We start from the raw sequence: 26,640 nt of genomic DNA on the forward strand, positions 1-26,640 counted from the left end.
CTTCTGAATCTTGAGTCTATCTTCTGGGATGTTGGCTATTCCTGCCAGCTGGGTGTCATCTGCAAATTTGATATGTTCCCCTTCTATCCCCCATCTAAATTGTTTACGAAGATACAGAAGAATACTGGGCCTAAGACAGAACCTTGGGATACACTACTGCTTTCTTCCCTCCATGTAGAAGTAGTTCTATTAAAGACTACATGTTAAGTGTGGTTTGTCAGCCAGTTACGAATCCATCTGGTGAAGATGCTGTCTATCCCACATTTTCTAACTTATTAAAAAGTAGGTTATGGTCTACTTTGTCCAATGCCTTATTGAAATCCAAGTATACTTATGTCCACAACATTTCACTGGCCCACTAATTAAGTCACATTATCTAGGAATGAACTAAGATTTGTTTGGCATGAACTGTTTTTCAGAAACCCACGTTGGCTTCTGGTTATAACTTTGCTTACTTCTAGATGTTTGCAGATCTGTTGCTTGATTATCTTTTCCAGGACCTTCCCAGATATTGATGTCAGCCTGATTGGTGTGTAAACTATAATTCTGCTGACTGCTAACTGCCAGCAGTTCGATTCTCATTGGCTCAAGGTTGACTCAGCCTTCCATCCTTCCGTCGTTGGTAAAATAAGAACCCAGATTCTTGGGGCAATATGCTGAGTCTTTGAACCACTTCGAGAGGACTGTAAAGTACTGTGAAGCGGTATATAAGTCTAAGTACTAGGTATCCCAGTTGTCAGGGTTGTTAACCCTTGCCCCCTATTTCTACTGTGGTGTGTTTCCTACACACATTAGCAAAAAGTTACCTATTTCTTCTGCTTGGGTGGGTGGCCTGTAGTGTACACCTTTGTCATTCTTTTCTTTTTCTTTTATTTTAACCCATATGCATTCAAATAGGCTTTTATCCTTAGTTTTATGCATTTCTGAAGAGATGTGGTGGGTTTTTTTAACATATAATGCAACTCCACCTCCTCCTTTGGTAGGTCTGTTTCTTTTGAACATTTTATATTTAAATATAACTATAATACAATATTAAAATAAATTCAAATATTAAAAAAAATTCCCAATAAATTCAAATACTTCCTGAAATAAAATAGAAATACATAATTTGGCTCAATTTTAGCAATAGCAACAGCACTTTGACTTATATATTACCCTGGAATGCTTTACAGCACTGTCTGTTGGATAACAATCAACATATTGCCCCCAACAATCTGGGTTCGCATTTTACCGACCTCAGCAGAATGGAAGGCTGAGTCAACCTTGAGCCGGTCAGGATTGAACTCCAGACTATGGATAGAGTTTGCTTGTAATACTGCACTTTAACCACTGTGTCATCAAACAAACAAAAATCATACTCCATGGTTATAAGCTGTTTACAATTTAAAACCAAACCACCAAAGAACACAGCTGACTAGAAAAGCAAATATCAACCATAAATCTACTAGAAGCAAATAATACCAAATCAGGAGCTACATAATCACTCGGTTCCAAGACCAGGTCTTTAATAACAACAGAAGGGTAGGAGTCACAGAAATGTCTGCAGGGAGATCATTCCAAATAGCAATAGAATAAACACACTTCCTGAGTCCAGCAAGATGACACTGTTTATTTGACAGGTTGCAGTTACATTATAAATAAATAAATAAATAAATAAATAAATAAATAAATAATAGAAGCATACTGCATTTAATTAGTTCAAATGTAAAGGTATGTATTTTGGTTTAATACATTTTAACCATTAACTGTAGAGCAGTGGTTCTCAACCTGTGGGTCGGGACCCCATTTGGGGTCGAACGACCATTTCCCGGGGGTCGCCAAACAACGCAGTCCGCCATTTTTTTCCCCCTTTTCCTTAGCTCTGCTACTCCCTTTTATTCTATTGGCTTTTGAAAGCCAATAGAATAGACTCTGTTGAATAGAGTCAAGCCAATAGGAATTGTCCAGGCTGTCTCTGCCCTGCTGAGCCTGCCAAAAGTCCCATTCTGCAAACGGTGCTGCACCAGTTGAATAGTCCTTGACTTACGACCAGTTGAGTAGTCCTCAACTTACGACCGGTTGGGGGTCGCGGCATTAAAAAGGTTGAGAACTACTGCTGTAGAGGATATATGGTTTTTATTTTTATTTTATACCTATTAATGTTTTAGATTTATCACCTGGATAAATAACTGTTAATATAGCAATAGTAATAAAAATACATTAATCTCATAGACTTTTATTTTTTGTACAGGTACATCAACATTCTGACGTTATTTTACACACAGCATTATGACCTGGTTATTACAAAACTGCTCACTGAAAAAAATTGGTTGAGATGATTTTACTTGGGTTTGTTTTAAACACTAACAATTAAATTGCTAAATCTTTCCATAATGCAGAATGTTCCATACTGATAGCTTTATCTGAACTTTAGAGAATTGTTCAAGTATGTTTTTCTCATGTTACTTTCAGTAATTCAGTAAGGCAAATTACAAGATTTGAAATTTAACAAGTTCATCAGGAGATACAGACTTTTCTCCTTTATTCTGAACTCTTAATTCTCAGATCTATACTGCTCTTCCACTAACATGTCAGTAACAGAACCTCAATTCTGAAGTTTTACATTCCTGCAATTTGCAGCCAAGAAGCATATTATTACTGTTATACAGAATGTTCAGGCAGATTTTTATAACACTAGCTTTTGGAGCACATAGTCATACATTTGCCATAGTTCTAATATTGTTACTGCTGCTTTTTACAGATTTGTACATTACCATCAGTTTTCATTAGAGGAAAAGGAAAAACAAGCTTTAGTTTAAAATTTGGGACATCAAAGAAGGCCAGTTGTATCAGATACAATACTAGCATTGTAGTACTTTGCACTTGATGATGATGTCTGTGAAAACTGAAGACATAATTTTAAATTATTCCAATTGGAGAATAATCTAAGCACTTAATATTTAAGAGATGTACTTTCAATCTATATACTTCAGTACAGTACATATTCTATTTCTCAAGGGGCTTGGTATTGCCACTACATAATTAAGTACTGAAAAAAATAATTCAGTATTATATCTCTGATTCAGAATTCCTTATTTGCATAGAAATCAACATCCTGTACAGTCAGATCTGACCATTACAGTCTTATGGCTTGATCAGTTTACCACGTAGGCATCATATCAGGGAACCACATTCTTCCAAGATGTTTGGAAACTTCAGAATGAATTTGATCCAGATTATAGTCACTATCTGGAATGAGCACTTCTTCCATAACGGACAGTTGTGTGAGTCTGCCTCCACACATCTTTACAAACTCAATAAAGCCTCGACAGGTAACTTCACATTCACCAAGTCCCATGGCAGTTAAATTCTTACAGCGTTCAGCAATGCGAATGAGTTCATCATCTAAAGGCTGAAGACCATTAGCACAGACAACCAATTCAATAAGTCTTGGGCAGTTCAATCCAATGCGGCCAAGCATTGATTTACTTACTGCACGGCCAAAGTAAAGATGAGTTACGGGAGTTTCCTCTCTGAAGAATACATCAAACTCTTCCTCATATAGGAAGAAATACATCACAATGTTGACTTTAGGGGAGTGCTTAATCAGCGCATCCCAGCTTTGTTTTTTGATGGCGTGAAATTCAGTCTGTCCAGGATTCTCACTTACAACGTCTATACGGAGATGTTCCAGGTTAACGTGCTTCTCACTTGAAAGAGCCAGTAACAGTTCATCACTTAGTAGATGGTAGTTTAGAGCCAACTCCCTAAGGCCATGACACTGGTCGGCAACACAAAGAATTCCTAAAAAAAAAAAAAAAGATAGAAAATTCAACCTAAGTGTATAAAGTATACTTCAATTTATCTTTTTATGCTCTAGTGTACATATGCCCAGCAAAGTTGCAAATATTTTAATGTATTCTGAACCGGGGGGGGGGGAATCATGAAATTGATGGGGAAAAGTTCTACATTACTTCCTCTGTTTGTTCAGAAAACACACACCTGCAACTTCAGTGAAGAAATACTATCAATATCTCAATAGGTTTATCATTTGGTTCTTTCCAGTGACATGTTCTAAAGAAAAAATTTACATACAGTAAATCATTCAGAAAAAAATCTTTAAAATCAATGATATTTCTTTCAATGCAGTTTCAGTCCAAAAACATGCACAATAGACATAACTTGCAAAGATTTAATTGGTCACAGGAACATATATTGTCAGCAGGAAGACAAAAATGTGATGCAAGGAGGGTTTTTAATTCCATTACGTTTGCACTTTTAATTCTGCATAATTAAAACCACTAAGTAATTTTATTTTATAATCCATTGAGATATTTTTGTGAAATCTTTCGACAACCTTTAATTTGTAATTTTGCCTAATTTGATCTGAAAATAAACAAAATACCTATTTAACCAGGAATTTATGAAAAAAAATCAGTTCATCTAATGAGCAAAACTCTCCCCCAACCATCTTCTGATGTGAAAAACATGCAAACCAAAATAGTAACTCTTATGACTCTCATAGAACTACCATGTTTGTCATCTTGTAAAAAAAGAACATGTGTTGCAAGTTGCAAGCAGGCTCGTGACCGCTTGGATGAAAAGATGATTCCAGAGCCTCTCCATTTATGGTGCTTCTGGATCCCTCAGCAAAGAACAACTGGATACAGAGCTGAGGAAGAGGACCACACAGGTTCTGGAAAGGAAAAGATTTCTCTCTTTACCCCAAAGAGGATGAAGTGATTAAGTGGTGAAGATTGGAGACACCCTACTGAAACATTTTGAAGTAGCAACTTGTCAACTTATGAACAGAAATGTACTTCTTTTCTGGGTCTCACATTCAGAACATGACAGAAAAGTTCCTGACTATAACTTTCCACTGAGACACATTGAAACAAATGATACAGTTTGATATAGTCTGAAGATATTGCAAGGAAATGAATTTCTGTGCAACAGAGCAATGAATCTAGAGCAGACATGTCAAACTCGCGATGTCACGTGACATCGTGCAATGTATCGGAGCTTTTTTGCCATTGCTGGCAATGAGGTGGGCGCGGCTCCAGTATGATGAAACCGGCCCACGGGCCGGCGGTTTGACACCCCTGATCTAGAGGTACTAACAGTATTTTTTTAACCATTTCCTGTTGAATGATACGACCTTACAAGAAATTCTACAAGAATCAAATAATTGGTTAAATACCTTGTGCCAATGGAAACACTTTGGATTCTGATTCTTTGAGATATATGGAGAACAAACTAAAAGAATAGAGCACTTAATGCAGAAAAAACAATATAATTTACTAAGCATTATTTAAGTCTGGTAGAAAGAAACTACCAGAAGAACGCATAGGGGAATGCACAAATTGAAGAGTGTAACTTATTTAAAAAATTATAGACCATATATCTCTGTCCTCAGAATCACCTGAATCAGAGTACAAATGGGTGCGGAACCTTCTTGGCACTGCTGAAAGGACTGTGTTGTAAATAGAAGTGTAATGTTTTCAAGGAAAAAAGCAAGGAACTCCAGTTGCCTTTTAGAAAAGTACCCTTGAGATATGAAATTACAAGCATATTATTGTGGTGATGTGCTATAGATGGCCATGTCAGGCAGAAGATTACAAAGACACGTGGAAGAGAGATCTAGGAATAATGGAAGACTTCAATTACCTGGACATCAGCTGGAAAATCAAATCAGCCAAGTCTTTCCTTGTTGATTGTTCATTTTTCCAAAAGAAAATGAAGGGGAAAAAAGGTGACTGGTGCTCCTATATCTGATTCTAATCAACAGGGAAGAGCTGGTTGAAGAGCTAAACAGAAAGGGAACCCTTAAGAGAATGGGACATGACATGATTGTCAATATGCTGGTCATATGACACACACTATATTTCAGGAGAGCTAATGTCAGCAAACTCAGAGAAGTACTAGGTGGAACCCCATGGATGGCTATCCTCAGATTAAACAATATAGGAGAGTCAGTAATGTTCCCAGAATAAGACCAACTATACACCACTCCAATGAGAAGAAAGATGGGAGAATTTAAGAAGCCATTATGGTACAGGGGACTGGACTAGTTGAGTTTTAAAGTCCTTCAGATCTTATGTTTTATGGTTCTATGAAATTCAGAGCATTCCACAGCAGGTTAACATTACCAAACTGTAATATAATAAACCTGCTTGTTCATTTAAAAGATTAGCCTCTGTTGCTACTTCCAAAAATCTATTCAAAGTTTCTAGTTAAGAATGAACCCAGCAGCTGCAATGACAAGAGTAAAAACTGGCATGAAAAAAATTCTATATAGCAAGATAATTTTGAAATCAAAAGGCAAATAAGAATATAATACAATAAGAATAGTCTTATTCATCACTCTTGCTGCAGTGTTGTATTTTTGTTTACTTGGGTTTATTACTTACCAGCAGGGGACACATGAGGGCAGCTGCTCATTTTAAGCAATTTTAAAGTATCACTATTATTAGCAACAAGGACCTTCAAGGATGGATCATCTACTGGAGTATCTTCTATCTTAATGGAAGATAATGACTTGGAATTGATGAACACCACTGTCAGCGCTGATACAAAATGAGCCTATTCAAACAAATTAGAAAGGAAACATTTCATATACATCGGCCTATACAGTTATAAATTCATTGCACTTTCAGAAGTGATGTTTATCTAGAAGTATTTAATGAGTCATTACCATAAAATATATGTAAGGTTTAGAGCTATTAATATTGAAGAGCAGACTCCTAACAATCAATGAATCTTCTTTATGAATACACAAGTCCTAAATGCAATAAAGATGCTTTTAAGTTTATAATGAGATATTAAGTTCATACTGAATTACTCAGCAGATCAAATTCAAATACTGAGGTAACAGCATAATTTTGCCAAGATTATAACCAATTATGTCATTTAGATGAAAAAAAAAGCATTGAGCAATAGATTACTCCTCCTCACCCCGTCTGGTTAGTTGACTATCGACTGCAGTAAATTAGAGAGGCACGCAGAAAATGAATTGTGGGAAGAGAATTATTGTAAAGTAATTATAATTACATCAATTTATGAAATAATTTGAGATAATTGTGAAGTACTGTTTGAGTGGAAGTTCACTTGAATTATACTGAACGTAATCCAATGACATGAGGATGGTTTTTTTTTAAAAAAAACCCACTCTTCTTGTGGATTTTATTATCAGGAATGTTGCTCTAAAACAGGGGTGTCAAACTCAATTTCACTGAGGGCCACATCAGGGTTGTGACTGACCTTGGACGGCCGGGTGGGCATGGTCAGGGTGGGTGTGGCCAGCTCAACATCGCTTGTGTTGGACACCTGTGTGGTCTGGGTGGGGCTGGGTGGGGATCCAGGCTGGTCCTCGAGCTCCCAGGGCACTGGGACCCCACAGCCCAGCCCTGCTATCTCAAGAGGGCGCCCTGCTGCGCTTATCTCCTCCTCGAAGCTGCTGCTGCTGTTCTTGCTCTGCTTGGCCAGGTTGCTCATGATGTGTGTGGGAGGGCAAAGTATGTGGGTCAGAGGGAGGCCCACTCTCCCTCCATATGAGGAAACCTGACTTTGTAACTAAAATATCCTCAGCAATAGGATGGGAGACCACCAGAAGAGATCAAGAGGAGGAGATAAGGGATGGCAAAAGGGCAGCAGGGCTGCTGGTGGCCAAATGCTAAGACAGCACTTCCCTCAGACCCTCCCTCTCTCTTATTGTAATCCCCTCCCTCCCTTCCTTCTTCCCTTTTCTTCTTTTTCCTTCCCTCTTTATTCTCCTTTCTTCCTTCCCTCTCTTTTTTCCTTCCTTACTCTCTTCCCCTTTCCTTCTTTTTTCTTTGTCTTTCCTCTTTCCTTTCTCCTTTCCTGTCCCTTCTTGGATGCTCAAATGCAAAAGGGGAAACATTTCTCGATGCCTTCTTGCCTTGTGATCACATGCCACTTTTGCTAGTAGTTTGTGGCCACTTAAAAGACGGAGAACAAACCAGGCTCAGTTTATCCCGTGCTTACATTTAGTCGGGGTGTCCACAGACAACAGCACAGCAAAACTGTCAAAATGGTGGCTGTGATAGTTAATCAGAGCTCCTCTATTTTTTATGTGCAACAGCTTTAGCTTTTATGAGCAGAGGTAGGTTAGTTGTTTTTCTATTAATACATAATCCTTAAAAGGGCTCTCCTGTAGGGAGCCTGCCTTGGTCTAATTCAGACTGGAAATATACCAAAGGAAAATATTTTTCCTACTGGAAATGGCTGTTTGCAACATATAAGGAGGGGATACTTTCCTAAGAGCTCACAATTCAAGAATACTAACGTTAATTTGGATTGCCAACAAAGTTCTGTCTGTGACAAAACAAACACAAAATAGCTTTCTCCTTTGAACCAGGGGCATTTCCAACAGAATTGCCTCTCCCTCCCTCCCTGACTCCTTCCTCCCTCCCTTTTTTTTAAAGCTGCCAGAGGCTCCAGGCAGAGGTGGCAACAGGCAACCAATGTGGGCAAAGGCTTCCCCTCCCCGTCATTGCCCCTGCATGGCTTAGCTCACCTCTCCCAGACACACACACAGACAGGTGTATGTGTGTCTCTCACCCCTTGCAGCCCCGCACCCTCAACAGAAACCTTCTGCGATGGCAGGCTGCAAACTAATGAAAGCTGGTTTTTTGGAGTACTTGTTTCTTTTTCTCAACGTGCTGCAGATTGCATCGCATCCTGCCCCCCTCAGCTTCTGCCCCCAGCCCCGTGACAGGCTGCAAGAAGCTCCCATCTCAGCTTCTTTCACTTCTCCCGTCCTCCCGATGTCACAGCCTGGGGCTGCAGGAGGTAAGACCCCCCCCCCCACACACACACACACTCACACAAACACATGTGCAGGTTCTGGGAGAGGTGAGCTGAGAGCCATGGAGCAGGAGGAAATGATAGGGGAAGTGGTCAAAATGGGAAACTTCTGTCCAGTGCCTCTGGCTTCCCTTTCAGTCCACCCTCCCCTCCGTTGCCTCCACACCGGGGTTGACTCTAAGCTTAACGAAAGGGCAGTTTTGCTTTCGACCCCCCCCCCCGCCCATGCCAGAAACCGAAAACTGCTGCCGTTCATCTGCCGTGTCCCGACAGCCCCTGCAAACTCCTATTGCACGCTGGCAGGCAGAATCTTAAAGCTCCCATTCTGTTTCCTCCATGCTCAGGAAGGAAGCTGCCGGCCGCGGCTCTCCCATTCGGGGGTGGGGTGATCCCAGTGAAAGAAAAGCCTTGCAGGCTGTGTGACCAGGCCGGCAAGTGGGGCAAGGAGGCGCTAGTGCAGAGGAAGGCGAGCAGCAGCCCCACGGCAAGAAGGGCTGCTGAAAAGAGCGGAGTCTGTGTGTTTGCCTGATACAAGCTCACCCATCAGCCTTTGCTTTCCACACCTCGGATAGCTATAGTACACTGTGGAGAGCTTGGCTGACATGGGCAAGGCAGGTGCACACATAGACTCTGCTGTTTTCAGCGGCGCTTTAGTGCCTGGCCCAGCAAAGTGGAGCCAGGTGTGGTGAGGCGAGGGTCAGCAAAGCAGAGCGGACAAGGAGAGGCGCATTAAAACAGGGCATGGCCAGGCGTGACGGGCGAGGCTGGGAGGGGTGGGGCGAGGCCGGGGGGGCAGGGTGAGGCAAATGAGCTGCAGTTGCTCCTGTGCACCACCAGCCTCTGAGCACTCATCATTTCCTGTGCGTGCACCAGGAGATCACCTAGCCGGGTTGGGGTGGGCCAGGGCTGGGGCAGCGGGGGCCGGTCCCTTTCCATTTCTGGAACAGCTCCAGGGGCCAAATTTGGGCCCTTGGTGGGCCGTATCCGGCCCACGGGCCTTGTGTTTGACATGTCTGCTCTAAAACTTCCCCATCTCTAGTCAGCATAATCATAGTGGATAGTGGATATTATATATATAAAACTAGAATTCTTTTGGTCACAAGGGTTGTTTTCTCATGCTAGCATTTGTCATGATCTAAGGTTTTCATGGTAGGACCTGCTTATTTAAATTATAGGGTGGTACACAACTGTGCTGCTTCACTTGCATAGCAATATTTGGTTCAATGAATGGAAAAGGATGGAAAACAATTTCACCAATTACTTCTTTATGCTGCAGCTACTTTTTCACTTTGTTCCAGAGGATTGATGGATTTTCTAGAAATGACAAGGAACTGCAGCAGAAATAGGAGACTAGAAAAAGGTCATTTTTTTCCTGTCAATTTGTAAAGGTTCCTATTGTACCAGAACTTTGTTCTTAAAGCAAAACCAATCAATGAATTATTTCCAAAAATGACACACTGGGGAAAAATTATATAGACTGTGTCCCCAAATATACGTATATAAAAGTTGAATTTATCAGTTTTCCAAGTTCATATCTTTGCAAGCAATACCTTAGAAACATCCATGAAACTTGGCTTTGCTGTTGAAATTAAGCCAAGTGTCTGAATAGAACAATTCACCAGCTGAGAAAGAATATCACATGCTGCTTCTGCAGACTCAGTACTGCTGTCAACCTGAAAAACAGCATTTCATCAAGATAAAGATTATCTCACGCTGCCATTCCTTTTAAACTTCTTTGCTAGCTTTAAAGCATATTGGAACCCTTTAAGTACTGTTTTTCATCAGTTAATTAAAATTAACCTACAATTCTTGAACAGAAAAGTGCACAAATATATATATAGAAACTGATACAGGACCTCAAAGAAACACACATAAATTGAATACAGATGGTCTTTGCTTTGCAACAACTGGGCCTGGCAACTAATATAGTCATTAAGCAAGACATCATGTGATCACAATGGACTTACATACTTCCAATGTTAACTGAATCACCATAGGTCTGTGGTGGCGAACCTATGGCATGCATGAGCCGTCTCTGGTGTCACATGAGCCATTGCTGGGCCAAGCTGCTCCCTCCTTCTCTCTGCGCATGCACAGCTTTCTGCAGAGCTGCCCATACGCAGTCTGGGAACAGGCAAGAGGCTATAAAGGGAGCAACTTTCGGCGGAAGCAGCATTTGCTGCAGACACCGAGAGAGTGAACACCAGTCGGAGCAGACAGCGAGCACGAGCCGACAGTGGTAAGTTTCAGCGGCCAGCCACGCAGGGGATGACAAGGGGCAGCCGGTGGCAGGGGGGTGCCTTGCCTTCGTGGGCAATGGCAGCAGAGCGATAAGGCGGCAGGGGGTGCCTTGCCTTGCCCTCATTTGGTGATGGCAGAACGGTAAGGGCGGTGGAGGGGTGCCTTGCCTTGCCCTCGTTCAGCAATGTCAGCAGAGCAGTAAGGGTGGTGGCGGGGTGCCTTGCCTTGTTCAGCAATGGCAGCAGAGTGGTAAGAGTGGCCGGCGGCGCAGGGGGGTGCCTTGCCTTGCCTCGGCCTCGTTCGGCAACGGCAGCAAGCAGAGAGTAATGGTGGCCGGGGGAGGATGGGGCTGCCTTGCCTCGGCCTCGTGGGGCTATGGCGGCAGCAAAAGGCACGCGGTGGCCTACCTGCAACGACAACTTCCCTGTTCCGGGGTCCTCTCCTTTCGCGGCCTCTGCCCAGCAGCCGGCACGCCGCCTGGCCAAAGGCGGGGACAACGGCTTCCCTGACATTTCTCCATTTGCTTCTCAGTCTTCACCTCGTGCTTGTGTGACAAAAAAAAAGTTCTATGAGACTTTCTAACTTGCGAGAAGTTAGAAAATCTCATGGAACTTTTTTTTAACTGATAGTCCCACAAACACGTGGCAAAGGCTGAGAAGCAAATGGAGAAACAGAATGCAGCTGCTCATGCCCAATCCAGCCCACCCAGTCTGCCATTTCCACCACAGTCATGCCCACCCGGCGGGCCACGCCCACCCGGCACTTGGCGATACATAAGTGGGTTTTGGGTTGCAGTTTGGGCACTTGGTCTCTAAAAGGTTCGCCACCACTGCCATAGGTCATTAAACGATACATTGTCTGACCACAACTTGCAATTTTAGGACTGGCTTTTCCATTGACTTTGCTAATCAGAAGCACGCAAATAGTGTGATCACATGACTGTGGTATGTTGCGATAATCATAAAACCCTACTGCTTATGAACATTTGAATCTTGATCATGTGACCACAGGGATACTGCTACGATTGTAAATGCAAGAACTGGTTGTAAATTTACTTTTATAGTGCCATTATAACTTCAACCTTTGCAAAACAGGTTGCTAAACAGGCAGTTGTTAAGCAAGTTCTACCTGTACATTTAAAAATATAAGAAATATAAGGAGCCACTGTGCATTTACTAGGAGGTACCTGACATAGTATTCAGGTGATCTAGATTGATTCAGTTTTAAAGGAAGTACACTAAGACTTCGATCAAAAGACAGTCAAAGACAGTCCCTTACATGTTTATTCCCACAAATTTTTAAAGTTAGATGTGATGAGAAATGATGAATGATCCATATTTCAATCTGCTTCTGTTTGGTCTGTATATAAATATGTCTATTCACTTGTGCTAAATGTATTGTTTGCTGCCAGCAATTCCTCCCACACTTTCTGCTCTAAAGAACTGGGGAATTTATTTATTTATTTAGCATATGGCATATAATACATGCACTAGCAATATATATTAGCATATATTAATATATTAAGAACTGGAGGATATTGTGAACCACATATGGGCTGAAGGGACAAGGGCGTAAGAGAAGATTGAGCTGGAGTCCCCAAATCTACTTTAACACTTCTAATTAGCATTTCTTCAATACTTCAAGTAGGCAATATATAAAAGAAGTTTCCCATACAAACAAAAAACAACAGAAAATGCAATCCAAGGTGCAAAACATACAACAAAATTCAGAGTTATTAAAACATTCTTTACCTTGAAGCTTACATACTGCAAATGATTAGCATGTCTTTTGATAATCTGCTGAATAAGATCGGGATGAGTAGACTTCAAGTAAGACGTAGCAGGCTGATTAAGTTCAAATTCAAACTTTCTCCAAAGATCAGGGATATGAAATACCTCATTCCATCTCCGGCAAACTGAAGATGCCCGAGCACGATCAACAAGAGGCAGACACTGAAAGATTTGCAAAACTATATGGATTGGCAGGTTTCCCCAGTCAATCAAGTTGAAAGAATGAGATGCATCAAACATTGAACTATAAAAACCAGTTTTCTGCTTTTTTTTCCTTTCTAATGTTTGAAGAACGGGATTTTCATATTTAACTGTGTCCTTGATTCTCTTCATACCGATAAGAAAAAAAAAAGATCACGTCAAATATTGTTGAGTTGTGTAGAAGTGACAAAGTTTTCTGTAAGTTTTCAAATACAGTTGATCTCTAGAAAAACAGGGATAAAATTAAAGGACTTTCAGAATGCCAAATCAGACAAGAGAAAAGTATCTTTGTTCTATGAAAAATATTTTAATAAAATCTATATTATTAGAAAGATTAGGCATTATCTGAGGGTGAATGACTGCCATTCAGACCCCCACTTTGACATGGTCAGTTGGATGCCTTCGATTGACATCCAAGAAAAATTGTGGCTGACTTTAAGATCACTTCCCCCTCTATGACTTTTAACAGTAAAGTGGTATCTATAGACCTTTGGAAATCAATTTATTTATTACATTTATATAGCTGTCCATCTCACATACATGACCCTTTGTTTCAAATCCCACTGTTATATTCAAGGCAAGTCCTGAAAATCCCATTTTCAGGATTTTTTTTCAGGGCTTTGAAGATGAAAACAGTTTGTCTAGCAGTGATTTCCTATGACAGTGGTGGCGAACCTATGGCACACGTGCCAGAGGCGGCACGCAGAGCCCTCTCTGTGGGCACGCGCCATCGCCCCAGCACACGTGGTCTCTAAAAGTTTGCCATCACTGGCCTAAGGCCAGCCAGCCTGAAGCCGCCATTGGGGAGCCCACCATCCCACCCACCAGAGACCCCCTGGATCTCCCCCAACCCTGCCCAGCTCCCACAGGTGTCCCTCCCCATAAACAACATCAAGGTGGCCATGCCCACCCAATCTGCCATGACTACTGCAGCCACACCCATCCAGTGGCCACGTCCACCCAATCTGCCAAGCCTACTGTAGCTGCGCCCGCCGAGTGGGCCACACCCACCCGGCACCTGTCAATACATAAGTGGGTTTTGGGTTGCAGTTTGGGCACTCGGTCTTTAAAAGGTTTGCCATCACTGTCCTATGAGATGGAATGTAGCAGTCTACATTCTCCCAGGAGAAAAGTGGTATATTCCAGAGGAATCAGTTTAGAAAGATTCTGTCTTATAGGTGTGAAGAATAAAGAAATGTGCTTGGAAGAATCACATGTCTTTCTTACTTTTGACATCAATCTTGCCAAGCTCAAGCACTCTACTTTCTGACATCAAGCCTATACTCTGAGAACTATCAGGGAGTGGCTGTCTTCACCCTCTTTCTCTCACATGGAGTATTTGGATTGAGCTGCCTCTTATTCCTCTGGAATGCACTCTCTCCCTCCAGGGAATCCAGACTATATTCCACCATACTTGATTTATTTATCTTCATAATTTTCCCATATTATTTTCTTTAAAAAGGCTTAACATTGTACTAAAAATGGTAGTGAGAGTGAGAATATAGATGGTTTACCTCTCAGAAGGTTCCTGCCCTTATTCCTTTTTAGGAAGTTGGCAGGGGAGATGGTGAAATCAACAACAATGACATTTCATTGAATTTTGGCAGTACGGTCTTAGAAATCTCAGAAATCCAGGGAGCCAGAAATAAGGTAACTGCAGGTTAAACTGCTGCACCCATAACTTAATAGACTCTTAAGTTATTTATTATTTGAGATTTCTTCATAGGAAATTGATTGCCACTGTCTATTGTGGACAGACTGTACAAATATTTTTCCCAAAAGGAATATGTATAGCTATCTCTATGTGGTTTTCCTCCTTCCCAAAGGGACTGAGGAAGAAACCAAACTTTAAACCTCTTAATAGATGCCCTGGGCCCTTCACTCTCCCCATTCCTATTCAGGTAAATGAAACCACATGGTAAGATCATCCAGTGGCACAGGGTCAGATTTAATCAGTCTGCTGATAATACCAGTATGTACATCTTTATCGTTGGTCGAGTAAGTGATGCTATTGAAGCACTTTCAGGTGCCTGGAGGCTGTCCTTTCAGAGGGGGAGGATTAGGTTAAGACCTAATTCCAGTAAGATGGGAGTCACTGTGGGTCTGTAAGGTCAGCTTCTTCCTGGAAGATTCCATCACTAATTTTAAATGGATTTGCACTTCCTCTCAGACTCACAGCTCCTGCTTCAGGAGCAGATGGCAGCTATGGCCAAGAGGGCCTTTGCTCTGTTCCATCTAGAAAACTCTTTTCTGGAATGTCCGTCACTTAATTGGATTACTGTAGTACACTGGACCTGCAGCTACCTGGATGATAGGTTCTATAAGGCTCCCTATATGTCCCCCTCAATTAGAGGCTCTCATCTTTTACAGCCATGTAACTATGGCCCTTCAGTCACTGTTCCCCTTCTCTAAAATAGCATTCTGCACATTATTTCTCTTTTAAGAAATGGGTTGTTCCATCAAGTCTGGTGGTCAGGATATGGGGCTGAATATGTAGATTAGTTATGTCAACTTGTGACTGATGAGTTTGTTTTTAGCCAGGCTGCTATCCTATGTGCAGTGTTTTTGTTTTCCTGTTTTTTAAAAAAAAATGCTTTTATATTTTTCTTTTAAGACTGTTAATTGCCCAGAGTCATGAATCTGAGATAGGCAACTATATAAATTGAAATAATCAATAAAGTCAAGGAGGGTGGATTGTTCCGTTGGCTTCTTTATTGAAAAACTTTCTTTACAATTGTTAACATTTTTAGCCATGATTCCTGAAACTTAAATCCAGTGAATAAAACAACAAGAATTGACTAAGACTACATATATTACTGTACAACTTTATATGTGTACGCATGATAAAACAGAATAGAAAAATTGCATCTGAATACATAATAACCCTATCTGCATCTCTTTGCCCTATGAAATATATAGAGAAATTCTACTGTACAGCATAGGTTCTAAAACTAATTCTATGCAGATGTAAGTCTAATTGTTTGATGTCCGATCCATTAAATTTGTCTCATTGAGATTAGTAGTGAAAAACATTAAAAATAAGAATGGCTTAGGAACAGAACAAATGATTAGACCAATATCTACTGCAGGCAGTGGAATGGCATTCCTCCTACTCATAGCACCCCGAAATATAGAGGTATATTATTAATAGAACCAATAATAGAAAATAATAAATAATAACAAATAGAATCAATAGACTAGTTATCCTTGTCAACCTTATCTTTTATAAAAAATAAGCACCTTCACAAAGAACAAGTTCATGGACATAAGACACCTAACGCTCAACCTAAGCAATAATATTACTATCAGAGTCACTTTCTAGTGAGATGGGTGGCACATAAATTTAATAAATAAATACAATAAGAATTAATACTATAGTATATAAAACTCAACTACTACTATGCACCAATTTATTAGTTCCTTAACAAAGCTGCAAATTCTCCTTCAGAAATCAGTGTGTCACTTAAAAGATTAGAAGTTCTGGTTTCACTGTTTAAAACTCTTTTTTGGTGAAAACCTTAAATAGATTAATCTCACACATAGAATACAGGGATGTAAGCAAAATAACATGGAGTGGATTGTAGAAACAGTAAGAAAGATACATAAAAGTCTTTTTGTGTGCATGGGGTGGAGAAAAGGCTTAAATCTGACGAATAATAGAGCTCAACAATGAATTGGTTTCAGATCACAATGGCCTGTTATCCTGGCTAGGTCATGCAATATAGAAAACAGTTATATTTTCTTTCAGCTAATTTAAGCATAGAGCAGAATATTGTAGAGATTAGTACATCATAAAACTTTACCTGGTATCTTATTCAGAATAAATACAACACAAATATTTCATATATAACAACATATACCCAAATAGATGCAAGCATTTTAAATTAAATCCAGCCTGATGGCTAGTTTCACAAATCAGCTGGCCTTGAATTACAGGTGCACATGGACACATAGTTCCAGAAAATGTGGAAATTCCTGCCTAGCACAAACACCTTTCTGGTGTCTGAACAATCATCCCATTGCTGAGCTTTTTCTGACTGTATAAAAGCATTTAACTGGAGAGCAGGGTGGAATCTCAGGAGAATGATTGACTTGTGAAGTCATCCACCAAAGCAAACTGGCCTAACCAGTCAAGGAAACCCATGGAAGGGACTAAGTTAAGGTTTGGAACTAGTGCTTGTTTAAGCAAATTACTTCATATTTTGAATTCAAAAATATCCAAAACTGGTTAATCATACGAAACATCACCATATAGCTCCATGGTGGTGAACCTATGGCATGCAGAGCTATCCCTGTGGGCACGTGCGCCATCACCCCAGAGGGAGGCAGGGCCAAGCTGCGCTCTGCCCGCAGGAGGAGGAGGATGGCTGGCCGGGGACGGGCGCAGCGCTGCCCATGGGGGGAATCTGACCAGCTCCAGCCTGGAGGGGGGAGAGGCTGAGGGAGCCCAAAGGGAGGCATCCCAGGATGCATGGCTGGCCAGTGATGGGCTGGAGAGCGCTGGATGGCGGCAGCTGCCCTGGGACAAGTGGTAGGTGGGGTGGGCGCTCCCGATGTCTGCGGGGAAAGAAGCGGCGAGGAGGCTCCACGCCCAGTCCAGCCCAGCCTGGCAAGTGAAGCAGTAGCCCCACGTTCGTTCCTCAGCGTGCCCCCACTCTGCCAGACAAGCAGGGCCGTGGCGTCTGTGGCAGAAGAGCACAGGCGGGCAGCGGAGCCCTGATCCCAGCACAGACCCACCCCATTCTTCTCCTCCACCCCTCGAAGCTGCGGGGCTCAGGAGCCTCCCCCACCCCCCACCAGGGAAGAAAACCATTGCGAGACACTCTTCAGTTTTAACTTTTTTTCCTTGTCGCTTTTGGGAGTTTTCATCTTGCTTTCATGAGACGGCAGCATTTAGGAGGGGGTGTAGCTGCCCTTCCTCCCAAGCCATCAAGATGCCCTCCTGCCCACTGCTCCACCCGCCAGAGACCCCCTGGATCTCCCCCAACCCTTTCTGGCCCCCACAGGCATCCCTCCCCAGGAGCAACATCGAGCTGGCCATGCCCACCCAGCACCCGGCAATACATAAGTGGGTTTTGGGTTGCAGTTTGGGCACTCGGTCTCTAAAAGGTTCGCCACCAGTGATATAGCTAATTAAAGAGAAAATTGAACAATATAATGGAGCTAAACTTCTGCCACAAACTCTATACTTTCAATTATTTAATAGTGATTTAGCAGATTGCCTGTATTCATAAAAATGTTAAGTACAACCTTCTTCATTCACATGTTTAAGAAATTACAAAATCTATATTATGTATATATTTGCTGACAAAAAAGGTTCTAATATGAAACACAATGTAAAAAGAATTTTTTTCCTTTAAACTCTTTAAAGATGACATTACTTGGAGAAGAAAATTCATTCTAATTTCTTTTTTATATAGTACAGTGAACTGAACTCTCATTGGACAGTATATTTTATTTGCAAATCATTATTTGTTCCAATTGCACTGATAGTACAGTACAAGTATTTTACAAATTATATTACATACTTTGCTCATCTGTAATAATCCAATGTAATTCTTCAAGCAAATGCACTTTGATTAATATTTGATTAATATAAAAGAATATAAAGGCTATCAATGTTAATAATTTTACAGTATTATCTGGAAATTCTAGGAAAGGAAGCTAAACGAAAAGCAGTACAACTACTATTTTGTGCAAATTTAAGGAACAGGTAAAGGCAGGAGTAAAAAAAATGTTTTTGTAACTTTCAGAATCTATCTTCCTATGAAGTGTTCAACATAGAGAAAAGTGCCATAGATACATAGGTTGTTTAGGATAATTTGTAAATAACTTTACACACCCAAGCAATTTGCCACTCCTCTTTTTTCTTGACTGTGTGAGTGCTGAAGAGCAAATGCCCTAACACCCTTCTTTCAGCACTTTGTACTGTTTTTCTCAAGCTGTGGGAATAGTATAGTACTACAGTTATACTGTGTGCATCTCTTTGTCCCCTGAAGCAAGAGAGAGCAATTTCATTTATGCATAAGAAACTCATTTAGCATTATAAGAACCAATTAGGCCAGTGATGGCGAGCCTTTTAGAGACCGAGTGTCCAAACTGCAACCCAAACCCCACTTATTTATCGTTGGGTGCCAGGTGGGCGTGGCCCACTGGGTAGGCTTGGTCCAATGGGTAGGCATGGCCCATTGGGTAAGCGTTGCCACTGGGTGGGCATGGCTGCAGTAGTCATGGCAGACTGGGTGGGCATGGCCAGGGTGGGCATGGTCACCTCAATATTTTTCTTGGGCGTTCCTGCCTGTGGGGGCCGGGCATGGTTGGGGGAGATCCAGGGGGGCTCTGGTGGGTGGGACGGTGGGCAGGAGGCTCGTCCTGCAGGGTGAGGCGAGGTGAGGGAGTGGGCAGGGCAGGGGTGCCATTTGCAATCAGCATTTCTTGAAGACGTCTCATGACCAAACTAGATAATATCAGCAATGCCAGAAGAGAGGGGGTTTGTGGAATGAAGGAGGAGAAGAGAAGGAGGGTGGCTGTGGAGTCCTTGCTGCTCTCTGAGCTTGGTGGCTTTCTTGCAGACGTTTCATGACCCAAACTAGGTAATATCATTAGTTCACTTATTATCCCACTTTGGGTCCTGAAACTTCTGCAAGAAAACCACCATTCTTAGATACACACCCCCAAGGACCCTTCATTTTAACTTTGAGCCAGAAATATTCTCCTTGGTTGGCATTCCAGACTGTCTCAGGGCAGAAGAACCTGCCTGGCAGGACCTCATTCCTCTTTCCCATGAGGCACATCCCAATGCCTCCATCCTTCCTCCACCATTTCCTGGACCCTAAAGACCAATGAAGTTTCTCTCAATCACTAGCACCGGCACTCCCAGTTCCTCCAAGCTGCTCCACCACCTCCAGCTTTGCCCACCTCTTGGGGCTTCACCTGGACGCGGCACCACCACCCAGTTCGTGGATTGGGATGCTCCTCCAAAGGCCGACCGCATCCTCCCTACCAGTGGCTCCCCCAACCTTTTATCGCCTCAGTTCCACACAGCCTCTCACAACCCTGAAATAACCTTCTAGGAGCAAATTATCCTCCATTTTTCTCGCTCACCCTGGCTGCCCCACACAAATACCTCGCCCTTTGCCCCTCAGACCCATAACCAGCACCCCACTCCAATTGCCAGTGGGGCTGGGTCCCTCGGCGATGGTGGGGGTGATGTTGAGGGCCGACGGCACCAGTTTCCTTTTGGCTGACATGGCGGCAGCAGTGGCGGAGACTGGGGCTCATGTTCCGTAGCACTTAATGAGGGACCCGCCTCAGAAACAGCAGTGGCATCGTCATCACCAGGCTTGGCTGACCTAAGCAAGGCCAAGGCTGCAAGCAAGGCCTAAACCTCTCAGCCCGGCCCTGAGGTAAAAACGCGAATAGGTGAGAGGAGGAGAGGAAGGGGATGTGGCCAAAGCGCAAGCGCGCCCTTGGCATACAAGGAGAAACTGGAAAAAAAATCTTCTCCCACCAACTCGCTGTCCCACCACTGGCTGGGGCTCTTGCCACCATCCACCAACCCTCTCCTTGTGATTGGACAGCTTGCCCGGGAGGTTGAGGCAATCTGGATAAAAAAACATGGGCCGTAATTTGAACTACCTGAGCTACCGCTTTGGTGGCTCTGTAGTCAGAGCTGTGAAACAGATGGAGCGCCGGAGGCTCAGGGAGGGAGGGCGCTGAAGTGGGCGGTCGGGCCATTGGCAAGAGCAATGCATCTGAGTGGAAAGCGGCCTTGGAACAAGTGGGGCAGGTAAGGAAAGAAATCCTCTAAGGCCACTTTCCGCTGAACCGTATTGCTCTTGCCAATAGCCCAACCGCCCACTTCAGCACTCTCCCTGCCCGAGCCTCCAGCGCTCCACCTGCTGCTTTGGTCGGCCTGCCAGCGCTCACCTCAATGCCCTGCCCACTGCCGCCTAGAACAGCCACCTGGGGCTGGAGAGGCTGGCCTGGCACGGGCCCCACCCTCCCGCCATCATGCTGGGTAAGGTTGCCACCCCCGCCCAGATGCCCTCACCTCCCCCAAGCAATTTTTTTACTAACCTGCCTTTCAGCTGCATTCCATTTTTTCTGTTCGCTTCTCAACCTTTGCCACGTTTGTGGGACGATTGGTAAAAAAAAAAGTTCCATGAGACTTTCTAACTTCTCGCAAGATCTCAAGAAATTAGAAAGTCTGATGGAACTTTTTTTTTTTATCGACAGTCCCACAAACATGCGGCGAAGGCTGAGAAGCGAACGGAGAAACGGAATGCAGCTGAAAGGCAGGTTAGTTAAAAAAAAAAACACTTGGGGGAAGAGAGGGCATCTGGTGGGGGCGGCAACCTTACCTTGTGCGGCTTCGGCAGGTGTCTGGCAGGGGGGGAAGCAACTGGTCTACCACCATACTAGCGCCATGTTGCTTCTCTATGCCATGCACAGGCCCCATCCCACCCCTTGCATGGAGCGCCCTGCTCCTGCCGCTTCCCCCACCACCACGCAGCACCTTCTTTCCAGCTCCGTTGCATCATTTCCTCCGCCACTATGTGGGACTAAAAATAAACTTCAATCAATCAATTCCAACTTTGCAAGATCTTTTTTCTTCCTGCAAGAAGTGGAGATTGATTGATTGAACCCCCCTTTTTTTTTGCACATGGTGGCGGAGGCTTAGGACTGGAGTGATGGCACAAGTGCCCACAGAGAGAGCTCTGCGTGCCACCTGTGGCATGCGTGCTACAGAACTAGGCAAACCTGTTTCAACTTAATCCACACTGCTTTTGCTTCTTGCTAAATGCAATTTAGTGTTGCATCCAAATTCAGGGAAATTGTTCATCTTAACTACAGTTACTGAAAGGAAGCCAACCTTAACCTGAAAACCAATAATTACAACTGACCAAATCTAAACTTTCATGAGTAATATAACAAGAAGTGAAAATTTCCAATTTTTTGCCAGCTTTGTAACATATCAGATCTGGGCTACAAACATTCAAACTTCCACTACAAGTAAGCCTCAATTTATGACCATAATGAAGCCTGCATAGTGGTCATAAAACAGGTCAGAAAGATGACCAACCTGATTTTATGACTTTTTTTGCAGTGGTCATTAATCAAATGCAGCAAGCGAACCAACGGTTCCCTATTTAGGCATGGTTTTGCCAAAAACAGGAAGTAGCTGTTGTTTTCAGCTAAACGATCTTAAATGCAGTCACATTATCACAGCATACTGCAAATGGACAAAAATGTGGCCATGCTGAAATGTGGTCACATGATGGCAGGGAGGCTCCAACAAGGGGAGCTTCAGACTGAGATCATAACTCCCCTTTTTCAGATTGCTTGTACCTTTAACCAGTCATAAACTGAGGACCAACTGTACAAAGCAACAAAGTGAGCATCCAAATTTCATCGTTTTTTTCTAACTGTCACATGGATGTTTACAGTCCAGATCTGATAGGGTTGATTTTCACCTACTATCTTCACATGGTTACATTCTGAAGGCATGAACGAAGCTCCAATGCTCATGTTTCCTGTGCAGCCTGTGACAGCATAAATAAGAATAAGAAACTAAAACTGCAACAAGTATTTTGAAATTTGAGCAACGTAAAAAATGGGATTCCTCGAATATATGTCTTTTTTTTACTTTATCCTGGCATTGAAAAAAAAGTATTTAGTCTAATGATAAATTTATAAAATTGGGCACTGAGAAAAAAAGATGAGAATCTTTCCATTAGAACATTAGAATTTACAATTAATCTTAGCCAATTGGCAGGAAATTCAGAATAGGCAAAAAAGGAAAAAGAAATACATATGCCATATTTTATTGGTAAAAAATTTAGCAGTAGCCATTATTTAAATGACTTTTAAAAACCAATTAGATAAATTAAGTATGTCAACAGCTGTTAACCTTTATGGCCATGTTAACATCTAGGGCCATAGGCAATATGCCAATGAATGTAGAAAATAGCAAGGAAAAAGCTTGTTATATTTATGCCATCCATGTGGGCTTGAAGATCATTCTAGGATTCAAGATGTTGAAGTTAGTTAATAATATAAGAATATTTTTGATGGATAATCAAAGACTAAGTTGCAATGAATTAAATGTAGAATTATTTTATATAAGCATTCTTAAAATGATGACAACCAGTGTTGTGAAGTGACTAAGGTGTTAGACCTAGCACAGAGACACTAGAATTGCCACAGAAGCTCACTAGGTAACTTTGGACCAGTTATTCTCTCTCTATCTAATCTATCTCCATAGGTTATGGGGAAAAAAATGAGGAGGCAGACCTATAATACTTTATCTTCTGAATAAAAAGGCAAAATATAAATCTAATTAATAATAAAATACAATTAGGTTATAAGATGTGAGATTTTTCCCTGCCAGGATAAATAAATATTGCGAACCTAATTCTGAATAATACGGGATTTCCCAAGACTTAACAATTGGTTTGGAAAAAAGAGAAACTACTCATTCTAGAGCACAGGGCTGAAAAGATATTTTAAAAAATCTGTTATTTAGTAAATGTCTCTGCAGATCAGTTATTTATTTTAATAACTAAAAAAACCCCAAATATCAATATTTGACCAAAAGGCAGATATTTTTCAAGTAAATATATATGTAAGTATAGAAACTGGCTATAAAATTAAATTTAATATAATCTCATTTAGGAATTATAGGACTCTTCCAATATTTTCCAAAATATATGATAGTCTTGCAGAAGATACCTTTTTGGTTTACATAGCAATAAAACAGAATCAAGATGGTTATTAGGTATAGCATACATATTTCTTGAAAAAAAAACATATAAGCAAACTTTTATGAATAATATTTTGGTATTAATTAGAATGATAAAATTAAATCCAACATCTTTCTGTAGAAGTATTTCCTTACCTAAAATGCTGGTCCACATTACACAATGCTGGATGAATGATGTTCATCCCAATGGTTAACTGTGGCCATGAGGCAATCACCTGCATCTGCCCGTTTGTACTTTCATGCTATATAAAACAGTAAAGAAATTCTATTATAATCTGCCAAAACATTGCTTCAGAACAGTCTTCTCAACTTTTCAGAAAATGCAAGAATGTAATCATCATTACAACTGATTCTAATCTAATATTATACATAGAGAATTCATTTTCATCTTAGAAAAACAAATTTCATAAGCTCTTCCTTACAGCTAGATTAATATGCTATCCTATTGTATCTGAGACAGGAGGTAAGCCCACTGATATAAAGTGTGCTGACCCATAGATATTTTGTATGTCACCGGCATTTGGCATGCCATTTCTTTCTGCACCCTCCCCCGGGGAGAACTAAATGGACTACTGTAGTAATTGTTTATCTTCAATAAACATAATTGTGTTAAAAAACCAGTTTCAGTAGAAAATATTATTAGAAAATGCATTTTAAAACAAATTATACCCAATTCTATAATAACACTATTTCCTGCAGCTGCCTGATAAACAAAGCACAATTTTCTTTGGAAGTCTATTTGCTTTAGGACGTACTCCAATTTGCAATGAAGACGGCCGCATTTGCACTTTTTCAAAACCTGCCAGGACAAACAATAGCCACTATATTACAGAGATGTATTCTTTCATGACATATATGTCAAAATAATACAATGGCACTTTGTTAAAGAGATAGCACCATTCGTGTTTGTAACATGCTAGCAATAAAGGCACAGAAAATGAAAGCATCCAAAGTGTTTTGCTTCCCCATCTCCAAATGCAAGATGGATGTGGGGAAAAACGCAGTTATATCTAGCAGCTGTACTGTTTACAAACAGCTGCGTGAATCATACCCACACACATGGAGTTTTACATCAAGCTGGTTTTCAGTTCATAATGAATCACAGACTATGGATGAATTTCTGACAATTACTTATTTAGGCTACTGTTTTGACTTTTCTTTTTTCCCCATGAGCCCCAGGGGTTCAGGCCTCCCTGTCACTTCTTGGAAAGTTATTAGGTTTCTGACAATATAATTGCTTTATTGTCTGCATATGTCCCCAGCGCACACCAAACTCATGGTTTTGCCTTTTTCATTTCAGTTTGCTTTTTTTTTCTGTTCAGTGACCTAACAGTGACTACTGTAAACAAAACAACAGGTGGCCAGAAAGAGCTTCTAATGAAAGGCAGCCCCATTTCTTCCTCTGTTATGGATTTACCATTTTACCTGTATTAGTCTTTCTCCTGCGGGGAGAAAAAATCTCAAAGAAGATAACCTTCACTGTCATTTTTTACTGTGAGCACACTGGCCCACATTAAAAATGCCTGCTCTCAACACTTAGAAGGCGGCTTCCCACCCGAGCGACGCCTTTTTCTTCAGTCCCCTCTACATGTCTCCGCCGCCATCTCTGACCTCCCAGCCAACTGGCGCTGCTGCCCAAAGGCGTCCCGGGCTCCTGCTCTACCTTCCAATCTCCTGCTGACCTCACCGGCGTCCACGGACCCGGACCCAGAGCCAGGCCCGGGCTTCTGGCGCAGAAGCAATAATCTCCTCCCCCTAAGTGGCAGCCCCTTTCCCCCCCACACACTTACGTCGATCGCCGCGCCTCCGTCTGCCGGGATGGAGGCAGCGCAGCGCCTGCCAAGAGAGGGGCGAAGGAGCCGCACGCGACGCAACCGAGACCCACTTCCGCGACTACGAGCTGGGATGGGCGTTGCCGCTTGACAGCAATCCCCCCAGCCCACCGACGTGTTCTTTCCGCGCAGGCGCTTGGCTGATACGCAACCGATTGACCCAAATTCGCGAGTTCGAACTTCTTGTCGCTCGCTTCCGCTCTCTTGCGGACGTCGAAGGAACTACCTTCTCCATCCTTCTAGCCTCCGGGAAAGAAGGGAAAGGCAAAAACGCATGCGCGGGCCCTGCGATGATGACTGCGGCTGAAGCGGGCTTGTGGGCGTTTAAGATGGTAGAAAGTGCTATTTTTTGTCACGTCGGGAAAGTTAACGGGATGTCTTGCCATTTTTGGGGGGGACGTGGGGGTAGAGTCTGTAAGCAAAGATACTAAGAAGGGGGAATATGGCGAGGAGTTAATGCAAAATTTTTGTGATAGTAAGAGGGAATCAAAACATTAAGACGACTCTCAAGTTTGAAAGAAGTGGTTTTTGTAAAAAAAATAAATAAATAACACACCAAGTTACTTTTTTTATTATTAAGAACTACAATCCCGTTGAGTACTCATGAATTATCTGCAAGCATTGCTGGTAATTGAGGTTACAAGAGAACGAGTTTGGTGTCGTGATTAAGGTGTCAGACTAGAAAGTGGGACGTGGTAAGTCCTAGTGTGGCCTTGAGCTAGTCCCTCTCTCTCAGCCCTAGGTAGCAGGCAATGGCAAGCCATTTCCGCAAATGTTGCCAAGAAAACCACAGGGGCTTGTCCAGGCATTTGCCAAGAGTCAAGACTGATTTATAGTCACCCCTCAAAAAAATTGAGGGTGTAGACCAGCGGTTCTCAACCTGTGGGTCGTGATCCCATTTGGAGTCAAACGACCATTTCAGGGGGTCGCCAAACAATGCGATCCGCCATTTTTTTTTCAGCTGGTGCAGGGGGTGGTGCCATGCATGCGCGTCATGCAGGGAGTG

The 26,640-nt window shown here is 42.2% G+C and overlaps 1 protein-coding gene across 4 annotated transcripts; it reads right to left on the bottom strand.

Annotated features, from left to right (window-relative positions):
- Window positions 1-2,195: 2,195 nt before the first annotated feature.
- Window positions 2,196-25,887, bottom strand: LOC120304374 (F-box/LRR-repeat protein 21-like). 4 transcript variants are annotated; one of them, XM_039334857.1, is made up of 6 exons: window positions 25,593-25,887; window positions 23,938-24,044; window positions 12,798-13,260; window positions 10,356-10,478; window positions 6,390-6,561; window positions 2,196-3,783 (listed from the first exon to the last, which is right to left on the bottom strand). In XM_039334857.1, the coding sequence occupies exons 3-6, from the start codon at window positions 13,167-13,169 to the stop codon at window positions 3,140-3,142; spliced, it is 1,311 nt and encodes a 436-aa protein (XP_039190791.1). In that variant the 5' UTR covers window positions 13,170-13,260; window positions 23,938-24,044; window positions 25,593-25,887; the 3' UTR covers window positions 2,196-3,139. The 4 variants fall into 4 exon arrangements, with proteins under 4 accessions (XP_039190791.1, XP_039190792.1, XP_039190794.1 ...); XM_039334858.1 differs by lacking the exon at window positions 25,593-25,887 and adding an exon at window positions 25,466-25,566; XM_039334860.1 differs by lacking the exon at window positions 25,593-25,887 and adding an exon at window positions 25,414-25,532.
- Between the last annotated feature and the right edge of the window lie 753 nt (window positions 25,888-26,640).

Source organism: Crotalus tigris, unplaced genomic scaffold (genome assembly GCF_016545835.1).
Source record: "Crotalus tigris isolate CLP2741 ecotype Arizona unplaced genomic scaffold, ASM1654583v1 scf7180000017638.2057652, whole genome shotgun sequence".
Classification (NCBI taxonomy): Eukaryota; Metazoa; Chordata; class Lepidosauria; order Squamata; family Viperidae; genus Crotalus; species Crotalus tigris.

Coding starts and splice junctions, on each gene's coding strand:
- LOC120304374 (XM_039334857.1), bottom strand. CDS start 13,169: ATGAAGAGAATCAAGGACACAGTTAAATATGAAAATCCCGTTCTTCAA. Junction 6,562..10,355: donor GTTTCATGGATGTTTCTAAG/GTATTGCTTGCA, acceptor TTGTTTGAATAG/GCTCATTTTGTATCAGCGCT. Junction 3,784..6,389: donor CCCTCATGTGTCCCCTGCTG/GTAAGTAATAAA, acceptor TTTTTTTTTTAG/GAATTCTTTGTGTTGCCGAC.